The following is an 11,237-nucleotide window of genomic DNA, read 5'->3' as shown; positions in this document are numbered from 1 at the left end:
GTTCAATCAACCGCTTGCGGCTAACGTCCGCTAGACTGGTTTATGCGCTTCACGTTAAAGGAGAGGACAATTAAGGCATTTGGCCTGGTATGCATATTCAACGATATATAATGCACATTATTGCTTAATATCAACAAGTATAATCGTATAGTTAATTAATAAAACGGTTAAATGTGACGGCTATTATATATAACGGGCGCAGCCATTTTGTACCATCCCAGTGAATACGCTCTCTGGCGAGCTGGTGGTTACGTAATACCTAACATGTCACGTCAGGAATTAGTCTTCGAACTGAAGAAACAAAACATACCTGATATTTGCGAATGCATCGCAATGTTCTGTAATAATAGTGATCCCAGCAAGCCAACAACAATTATATATTATTTTTCAATACAAAATAAACTACCATTGTCAAAGTGTTGAAATAACTGTATTATGGTTTTACATAAATTAATTCATGTACTGAACTAATAATCGGAGTGTTTTCTTGGTTAATTGGTCTTCTCTTTCCGTGGCCTGTACCCGTGGTTCCTGATTGGCAGGTGAACATTTAGACGGTGCCCAGACACTGTGTCTAGACACACTAAAAAGACGTGCCTCTTTATGCATTTTTTCTTTGGATTTTAAAGAAAAGAAAAATACTATAACTCTAATCCGTTCTATTGATGTAAATTGAAATATATTTAGTTAAATAGTTTATTATACCATCAAGTCATTTATGTTGTTTTACAAATCAGGTTAATGAAAGCGAAGCACCTTGTCGTAAATTAATGCGTTTGTTTACACTGTGCTTAAGAGGAGATGGACGGAGCTGACGTCACTTCGCCCCAAGTTATACTACCGGTCGTCACAAAAACGAAACAAAATGGCTGCCTCCAGTTAGCAGGAATAATCATGTTTTTTTTATTAACTCTAAAATTACGCGTTTTTCATTTGTTAAAGTGTCAGTATGTGTTGGTGGTCCGGGTATGCATCTTTCCAACACATAAGGCTCTTGTTTGAGTTGACCCTACCTTTAAACTAAATGGCAACGTTGAGAACCAATCGAATAGTTAGTGCAACGTTCGCTGGCTGAACTTAGGCTAGATTACCACTATACGTCAAATATAAGTCATGTTTTAATAGCCTACTGCGCTCTGATATTAAGCTCATGAAAAAAAGAGAAATGTTTAAAGAAATGTTTTATTTAACGACGCACTCAACACATTTTATTTACGGTTATATGGCGTCAAACATATGGTTAACGACCACACAGATTTTGAGAGGAAACCCGCTGTCGCCACTTCATGTGCCACTCTTTCCGATTGGTAGCAAGGGATCTTTTATTTGCGCTTTCCACGGGCAGGATTGCACAAACCGTGGCCTTTGTTGAACCAGTTATGGATCACTGGTTGGTGCAAGTGGTTTACACCTACACATTGAGCCTTGCGGAACACTCACTCAGGGTTTGGAGTCTGTATCTGGATTAAAAATCCCATGCCTCGACTGGGATCCGAACCCAGTACCTACCAGCCTGTTGACCGATGGCCTAACGACGACGCCACCGAGGCCGGTTAAGCTCATGAAGACAGAATAGTACTATATACCAAATATTTATATAATCCATGTTCCAATGGTTATGTGTACTTTAAAATTCGACAACCGAATTTTATGTCACATAGCCAACCCAAAGTTCAGCCAGCAAACGTTTCACTATTTGATTGGTTCCCGAAATGGCCATTTGTTTCAACCCCGTCTTATCATACGACCGTTGTGATTGATAAAGTCATTTGAACTTGTGAGCATTAATCCCAATAAGACACTGTTGTAATAAACTAATAAATCAACAAATGAACTGTACCGTGTTAAAGAGGGAGAACGTCTATGGAGGCTTGCTATCGATTTCGCACAGTGAATAGGCCACGGAGTCTGCGAGCGCTCGTCCTCCTGAACGCACATCAAATTGAACAAAAAGATGACCCGAAGATCTCGAGTTACTACATGCTCGCAAACCCTATATATACTCTTCTAAAAAGATAGGGGAACTCTAATAAGAAAGAAAGAAAGAAGTGTTTTATTTAACGACGCACTCAACACATTTTATTTACGGTTATATGGCGTCAGACATATGGTTAAGGACCACACAGATTTTGAGAGGAAACCCGCTGTCGCCACTACATGGGCTACTCTTCCGATTAGCAGCAAGGGATCTTTTATTTGCGCTTCCCACAGGCAGGATAGCACAAACCATGGCCTTTGTTGAACCAGTTATGGATCACTGGTCGGTGCAAGTGGTTTACACCTACCCACTGAGCCTTGCGCAGCACTCACTCAGGGTTTGGAGTCGGTATTTGGATTAAAAATCCCATGCCTCGACTGGGATCCGAACCCAGTACCTACCAGCTTATAGACCGATGGCCTTCCACGACGCCACCGAGGCCGGTACTCTAATAAGAATTTACAATTGCCAAAATTTATATGATAATAGTGAATTATTAATTGGGCAAACATTACAACCGGTAGTTCAATATTACAGTAGATTTTATGGCCACGAAAATTTGAAAGTTGACTTTTTATCACTAAATCACAAATTCAAACAATAAAAATGACTAAAAACAACACAATAACAACTGTATGATTAACAGAATGAAAAAGATTGACAGACATAATGTTCCACAGTGATTAATGGACCTTCCTGGAAATTGTCAAAATCGAGATTGACACCCCACGCACTGTGGAATGTGTTTCGGTGTGTTGATAAACAGACCTGAACGTTCTTTACTACGATGTCTGTGGTCAAAACGTATAACATTAATATTTCAGGTTCCACTACTTTTTTGAAGAGTATATATTAAGAGTGGCCAATATACAGCTTAATGTTACTTCAGAGCGAGTTTTGAATCATTTTTTTCTCGTTAAATGTCAATACCGTAAATTAGACCCAACTGCATGTCAATATCGTGTGTTAAAGTCCTTTCTAAGTGTTGGTGTATTTTAAACATTTTATCACCACTACCATAGATATGTTATCAACATTCAGTTGGATTTTATTTTTATTTTTGACGTTATCCACTGTAATGGCCGCTAATTTTGTTTTCAAAGGCATTAACTCGGATTTCTTTACCCACATTCTGTGAATCACCGTGACATGGTAAACGTAAATAAAGTGACAGCCGATGGTACAAAAATCAAGTAAAATATCTTTCACTTACCAGTTAGTTAGTTTTCTTCAACACCCAGCAAAGTAACATGGTAAAATACAGCATGTTGAATTTTACACCTACATAAGAGTAAAATAAAGCAACATGTTGCCAGGCAACCCCATAAACGGACAACGGGAGTCGTAGAAGAAGCGATACAATCGGGTTTGGGTTTACCGATGGCGTGACGTCGATCCCGAACACCCAGACATATACCCGATATATGGGAACCCACACCCTCACGCTTACTTTGAAACTGTTGCACGCTTTTTAAACTTGATATTGACAATACGAAAACACAAATTTAACTTTGCTTTGTAGGATAAATAAAATGATGGTACACTCCGTAATTAAAAAACCCCTCAAAACAGCAACAAACAAACAAACAACAAAACAACAGTACCTTTAGTTGAAATTTTTATGACAAATATTTATATGATACAACTCTCTTGTCAGGTTTGTGTGTGTGTGTGTGTGTGTGTGTGTGTATGTGTGTGTGTGTGTGTGTGTGTGTGTAGTGTAGTGTCTCTCTGTGTGTGTATGTGTGTGTGTGTGTGTAGTGTGTCTCTGTGTGTATGTATGTGTGTGTCTGTATGTGTGTATGTGTGTGTGTGTGCATGTGTGTGTGTGCGTGTGTGTGCGTGCGTGTCTGTGTGTGTCTCTGTGTATGCGTCTGTGTGTGTGTGTCTGTGTGTGCCTGTGTGTGTGTCTATGTACCTGTGTGTGTGTGTGCGTGCGTGTGCGCATGTATGCATTTGTGTGTATGCATTTGTGTGTACGTGTGTGTATGTCTGTATCTGTGTCTGTGTGTGTATGTGTGTTTGTGCGTGTGCATGTGTCAGTGTTTTTATGTATGTGTGTGCGTGCGTGTGTTTGTATGTGTGCGTGTGTGTGTGTGTGCGTATGCGTGTGTTCTGCCTTCTTGTGTTCCTTTTAATATCAAGTAACACGTGTGTTGGTTCTATTAAATCATTTTGTTTCTACATACGATATGCAACAACAAAATCATGATTCAATTACAATAAATACGTAGAAGAAGTTTAATAATTGTATTTTTGGTGTTCCTGGCCAAGCGGGAAGTAAACTGAACAAAGCGGACAGATTTGAACGTGTTTACGTCAAGGTTAAAGTTTTTTTTAGTTTGATGACAGTAGTAGAGCACATTGGTTTTTTAAACATCGACTATAGGATGTCAACCATTTGGAAAAAAATCTGGAAAAACATATAGAAATTTATAGAAGATTCTCTTCTTAACCGTTTAAGGAGTTTTACACTATTAACTACTCAGTTGCACATATAGAAGAGGGCCTCGTAAGTTGTCAGACTTGTGCCCAATTCTTTTGTCCTTGGTACAATAAAATATGTTAGCAATCAAACTACTCAGTTGTCCATCCCCCTCCCCAACAAAAAATCCTAGCTACGGCCCTGGTTGGGATTAACAGATGAATATAACCGAGTTATTTTCTTTTAGAGAGAGATGTATGCAATATATTGGTTGATTGAATCCTTTCGGCGAATATTGTCATATACGTTCACTCATTCATTCATTGATTCATTCATTTAGCATGTTACATGTAGGCGCTCTTTTCTAAATGGGGCGGGACGTAGCCCAGTGGTAAAGCGCACGCCTGATGTGCGGTCTTTCTAGGATCGACCCACGTCGGTGGGCCCATTGGACTATTTCTCGTTCCAGCCAGTGAACCACGTCTGGTGTATCAAATGCCGTGGTATGTGCAATACTGTCTGTGGGATGGCGCATACAAAAGATCCCTTGCTACTATTGAAAATTTTTAGCGGTTTCCTCTCTATGACTGTGTCAAAAATGACCATATGTTTGACATCCAATAGCCGATGATTAATAAATCAATGTGCTCAAGTAGTGTCTTTAAACAAAACAAACTTTAAAAAAAACTTTTTTCTAAAAGTGCACACCATCCTCCTTAGAAACATTCCCGATATAAATATTATAATTATAATTGTACAGTGAAACCTCTCAAGACCGGACACTCTATAAACCGGAATTCCCTCAAAACCGGACGTTTTACAGAGTTCCTTTATAAAAACCAGTACAGAACTGTACCTCTCTAAACCGGATCCCTCTTAATACAGGACATTTTATTGGTTCCAATAGTGTCCGGTTTAGAGGGGTTTCACTGTATCAACCAAATCACGAAGTGGCATGAGTAACACGATGCTAGCGTGTGTGTGTGTATATACGTTTTTTCTAGCCGTGCACGAACATGCACAAATCCTAGTTGAACCCCGTGCATTGTGGGACCGTTCCGGTAGCTTGGACTCAAACATGGCCGACCTTGACTGATAAGTCAACAGTTTCTTTTTATTTGATGCGCTTCAATTCAAAGAGACGAACTCGTCAAAATCGTTAATGCGTACTAGTTAAATAGAAACCTTTTTCTGGATCTGACTGGACACGTATCAGATTTCAGAGCATAGGGTTTGATATTGTTGATATTATTTTGGTATTTGTATACTTTGTTTTTTTGTGTATCAACCTAACATATGGATCGTAAGATATGAAAAATAGATTAAAATATTTTATTTTGGAAATTACAGTTATATATTAAAAGAAAATAGATTTTAATGAAATTAATAAATGAATGAGTAAATGAGTGAATGAATGAACAAATAAATAAATGAATAAATAAATAAATAAATAAATAAATAGATAGATTTTTCAAGGTATGAATGAATTTTGGCATGAATGAATGAAAAATATCAGTTATAAACAACAATAAACCATCGAATTATAAGCAACGTTAAAAAGAAGCTTCAACAACAGCATTAATTACCAGCAGCAACAACAACAATAAAAACAAGATTACTGAATTATTTCCTTTATTTTAAAGTTTAATATTCTGCATCACAATTAAACGACTTTTCAGTGCAAATATCTCAGTGACATATATTATTAATACCATAAATGTTCTTATCGGCACATTCAGGTAGTTTATGTTGTAGTTGTCTGCACCTGTATACGTGAGCATTTTAAAGATACATTTTACACATTTCCATTACATACTCCCGTTTCGAGCTGTTCTACAATTCTGATATTTGTATAACTGAAAACGGTTGAAATTCATTGATTGCTAAGTGGGGCGGGACGTATCTCAGTAGTACACCGCTCGCTTGATGCGCGGTCAGTCTGGGATCGATCCCCGTCGGTGGGTCCAGGTCCATTGGGCTATTTCTCGTTCCAGCCAGAGCACCACGACTGGTATAAAAAAAGGCCGTGTTATGTGTTATTCTGTCTGTGGGATGGTGCATATAAAATATCCCGTGCTGCTTATCGAAAGAGAGTAACCCATGAAGTGGCGATAGCGGGTTTCATATCTCAATATATTTGTGGTCCTTAACCATATGTTGGACGCCATATAACAGAAAGTAAAATGTGTTGAGTGCGTCGTTAAATAAAACATTTCCTTCCTTGATTGCATTATTCATTGCTAAGTAAACTCGACGGCTGCCTTGTAATTTCGCCATCTCCCGACTTACATGTACGACGGGTGCGCTCACACTAGCAACTGGGCAGTCGTAGGCAGAAGTCGTGACAGCAGGAAGTTAGCCAACTTTGTCGTGGCAGTTGGTATTCTGAGACTAGCATTACTTTGACTAAGTATTCATTTATGAGGACGAATCGGTTGGTCCTGAGGTTAACTTCGAGAACCGTCAGATTTTCACGTGGATCAGCAGTAGGTTCGAATCCCACCAATCTACACCAAGTGTTTTTATTTTACATTCAAGAAATAGGTGTGTGTAGATTCCAGAAAAAAAACGAGAATTAGTATTGAGAACGCATCATCATATAAAAAAAGCAACACAGTGTTTGGCCGATCCTGAGATATTAGTGGCATGTTCAGGCATACGAGCGCTTGACTGTTTCCGTCATATCATATCCAATCACATTCATTTAATGTTAATAAATGCAAAAACTAGTTCGCAAATATCAGTGAGCGCTCAGCTTTCTGTACGCGTACGTTGTCGTGAACGCACACTTTCAACTACTGGTACTTCTGGGTTTAAAACAAGAAAACAATTTCACTCTTTCTATTGGTCGGTTATTGACCAAGTCATCATCCACCTGTCTGCCTTTGATACTGTCCTCCACCATCCTGCGCGTCTGAAAAAAAAAAAAAAAACGCTTCGTAAATCAGGTTAGATGTGTTTTGAAAATAGGGCGGGGAGGGGAGGGGGGGGTCACATACCATTTAAGAAATTTACTTAATGTTTTTTTTTAACAACCGTCATGTTTTGATTTAAATCGCAGTTCCATCTATTGGGGCATCCTGCTCTAGTTTCAACCTCTGGTGTATGCTGCATAACAACTGTGTAACAAATAAAAGTGTACTTATTTTTTGCTCAAATAACAAGGAAGGAAGGAAGGAACTGTTTTATTTAACGACGCACTCAACCCATTTTATCTACGGTTATATGGCGTCGAACATATGGTTAAGGACCACACAGAATTTGAGAGGAAACCCGCTGTCGCCACTTCATGGGCTACTCTTTTCGATTAGCAGCAAGGGATCTTTTATATGCACCATCCCACAGACAGGATAGCACATACCACGGCCTTTGATATACCAGTCGTGGTGCACTGGCTGGAACGAGAAATAGCCCAATGGGCCCACCGACGGGGATCGATCCCAAACCGACCGCGCATCAAGCGAGTGCTTTACCACTGGGCTACGTCCCGCCCCTCAAATAACAAGGGGTCCAACCCAAACCGTATGACACGTGCTTCAACTTCGTATACCAATACCACAATGGCAGACAAATAATGCTTCGCTTCACGACGGTGAGCAAATTCAGTCTTAAAACCAAAAACAGTGATCATGTTTCTTTCGGCCGTCAAAACAATTAATTTTTTCTTCAATAGCTTTTTTCTGATTGAACGAAATCTGGAATTAAGTAAACAAATTAATAGAGTATTCATTCTAGAGCCGTATCACAATATTTATTATTTTACAGAAAGGCTGTAACAGAGAAAACATTCACCGTCGTCTAGCGAAGCGAACTTTATCCGCCATTTTGGTCGTGCTATACGAAGTTCAACGACGTGTTATACGGTTTATATGAGAAAACATAGTGTAATTAATTGTGGTCTGAGACCAGAACCTGAAATAAGAAACTGACCCAGAAGTACAACGTGGCGGCTCCAGGACTGGCGGCCCGGATCTCGCTCGGATTGTGGCGGTCCAGGATGTCGTTCACTCGTTTCGACAAGGACTCGTCCACTCTTGTCGAGTCAAAGGTAGAAACCCGCTGAATGATGCCGTCGTCTCCGTGTTTGCCGAGCAGTGTTTGTATAGCTGACCAACTCTGCAATAACAGGACGATTTACCATCAACAGGGCCATACATAGCTTAGAACAGAAGGGGGTAGGGCGAGTAAAGTATAAAAAAAACCGAAACACGGCACAGTACTAGAGATAAAATCGTCTGCAGCTTAAGAAAAAGCATACATTTAAACTAAAACGGATTACTTGAAAGATTATGATAGCAAGTAAATTTTAAAATAATAAACAGAGTAGAAAAAAGAAAGTTGCTTTTGTTTAATGACACCACTAGAGCACATTTTCCCATTAGTAGCAAGTGGTCTTTTATATGCTCTTTCCCCCAGAGAGGATAGTACGTACCATGATCTTTAATATACCAATCGTGTTGCACTGGCTTAAAAACACAAAGAAAGAAAAATGAACAAGGCACAGTAATAATTATAATATCTTGGCTGAGGCTAAACCAGTTTACAGTAAATATTGGGCTATTCATATAAGTGTCATGGCAAAATGTAAACAAAAAAAGACCGCTAGGTTCATATTCGAACTCCTCAGATAAAGAAAACGCAACGCACCTGCAGCTTAAGATAGTTTCAATTAAAACAAGGACATTTAAAACTATTTGCCTCCTACCACCACCACCCTACCCACATTAGTAAGTAACGGCCCTCATTATACCAGCAACAAACTAAAACATTTTTTAAATAAATAAAAAAAACCCCAAACAACCATCGTATAGAAAATCAAGTAAGAGAAAGATACATTAAATAAATCCTCGTGACCATTTGTTTTACCACCGCCGCCATATATACTTTATCAGTTTTGTGTGATTTTAAAAACAATATAGTGTGTATACAATGATTAAGAGAATGTTTAATCAACCTAACCTTGGACAACTCTAAACACTGAGTAATGTTCGGAAGGGGGGGGGGGGGGGGGGGGGGGGGGGGGGGGGGGGGGGGGGGGGGGGGGGGGGGGCGACTCGCTCGACTGATACCTGCACCTAACATTAAATTAATTTGATAGGATAGAACACGATGGTACCAGTCAAATGATCCGCGAGCGCTCGCCCTCCTGAACACGCCACTGACCTTCAGACCTGATTCATTCTCGCCCAACAGCAAGTATGTTGCTCTTATGACGTCACAGATGCATTTCGGAGGATGGTGGTATCGCCGCAGCTCTAAAACCGTTCTGGGCTCCATATCTAAGATGTCCAGGTCACATTCCTTGACTTCTGAGAGGTCCTGTCGCAGCTTCTTAGCAGCCTCGATCTGAGATTTCAACTGATTCTCATACTGACTTCCGGTTGCTTTCGAGATCACTTGATCGAGAACGCCAACATTTCTCCTCAACATCGCTTGTCGCAAATCTAAACAACAACTTTGTTATTTACTGGGATGTGATATGATGTAACGTAACGTGACGTGACGTGACGTGACGTGACGTAACGTAACGTAACGTAACGTAACGTAACGTAACGTAACGTAACGTAACGTAACGTAACGTAAATTAATAATAACTCAATTATGTATGTATCATGGTTCAAACACTTTGTTACGAACCATATTCCATAATTGTCCACTATTTTTAAAAGCGTTTTTCTTTTACAATGTTCAAAAATGTTTTCTTTAATTAACATAATCTATTAAAATTAATGTATTAACGCGATTTGCTAATCTCTTCGTGTGTTATTTAAAACGGGGAAAACAACTATTAACCAATTTTAAATTTCTATGACTGTCTTTGACCTAAATGAAATTGAATTTATTTGAATAATAAAAAATAAATATTACATATTCGCAATTCTGTTCTTCTTATTCAGTATATGTTTCGACTTAAAGCTCACCTCGTCGTAACTTGAGACATTGCAGACGTCCCACAGCTTTAGTGTAGTCGCCGTCGTCTTGTTGTCGCTGTTTCTCAAACAGAGCCAGGATCCTCTCCAGCTCCTCAATGGAATCTCCAGACATCAACTCATGCATCTGCTTCCTTATACGCCTCTGTCAAAATACAAGCATTCAGGGAGTTGCAGGACAGTACATAGCCTGAAATAACAGATGGGGGGGGGGGGGGGGCAGGCCGTACATAGCCTGGAATAACGAGGGGGGGGGGCAGGGCAGTTCATAGCCTGGAATAATGGGGGGGGGGGGAGGGCAGTTCATAGCCTGTAATAACGGGGAGCAGGCCGTACATAGCCTGGAATAACGGGGAGCAGGCCGTACATAGCCTGGAATAACGGGGAGCAGGCCGTACATAGCCTGGAATAACGGGGAGCAGGCCGTACATAGCCTGTAATAACGGGGAGCAGGCCGTACATAGCCTGTAATAACGGGGAGCAGGCCGTACATAGCCTGTAATAACGGGGAGCAGGCCGTACATAGCCTGGAATAACGGGGAGCAGGCCGTACATAGCCTGTAATAACGGGGAGCAGGCCGTACATAGCCTGGAATAACGGGGAGCAGGCCGTACATAGCCTGTAATAACGGGGAGCAGGCCGTACATAGCCTGGAATAACGGGGAGCAGGCCGTACATAGCCTGGAATAACGGGGAGCAGGCCGTACATAGCCTGTAATAACGGGGAGCAGGCCGTACATAGCCTGGAATAACGGGGAGCAGGCCGTACATAGCCTGGAATAACGGGGAGCAGGCCGTACATAGCCTGGAATAACGGGGAGCAGGCCGTACATAGCCTGTAATAACGGGGAGCAGGCCGTACATAGCCTGTAATAACGGGGAGCAGGCCGTACATAGCCTGGA

At 40.5% G+C, this 11,237-nt stretch overlaps 1 protein-coding gene across 1 annotated transcript; it reads right to left on the bottom strand.

Moving 5' to 3' along the window:
- Positions 1-6,564: 6,564 nt before the first annotated feature.
- Positions 6,565-10,450, bottom strand: LOC121378086. Its single transcript, XM_041506188.1, has 4 exons — positions 10,325-10,450; positions 9,567-9,847; positions 8,334-8,519; positions 6,565-7,317 (listed from the first exon to the last, which is right to left on the bottom strand). Exons 1-4 carry the CDS (start codon positions 10,446-10,448, stop codon positions 7,195-7,197), a joined length of 714 nt encoding a protein of 237 aa, XP_041362122.1. The 5' UTR covers positions 10,449-10,450; the 3' UTR covers positions 6,565-7,194.
- Positions 10,451-11,237: the final 787 nt, after the last annotated feature.

This window comes from Gigantopelta aegis, chromosome 2 (assembly GCF_016097555.1).
Source record: "Gigantopelta aegis isolate Gae_Host chromosome 2, Gae_host_genome, whole genome shotgun sequence".
Lineage (NCBI taxonomy): Eukaryota > Metazoa > Mollusca > Gastropoda > Neomphalida > Peltospiridae > Gigantopelta > Gigantopelta aegis.
This window is presented reverse-complemented; position numbering and strand designations above follow the sequence as displayed.

What these genes read in the sequence shown, in the direction of transcription:
- LOC121378086 (XM_041506188.1), bottom strand. Translation starts at nt 10,448, where the DNA reads ATGTCTGGAGATTCCATTGAGGAGCTGGAGAGGATCCTGGCTCTGTTT. An exon ending in AGAATGAATCAGGTCTGAAG is followed by an intron (nt 8,520 to 9,566) that starts GTCAGTGGCGTG and finishes CTGTTATTGCAG; the next exon opens with AGTTGGTCAGCTATACAAAC. An exon ending in CCGCCACGTTGTACTTCTGG is followed by an intron (nt 7,318 to 8,333) that starts GTCAGTTTCTTA and finishes TTTTTTTTTCAG; the next exon opens with ACGCGCAGGATGGTGGAGGA.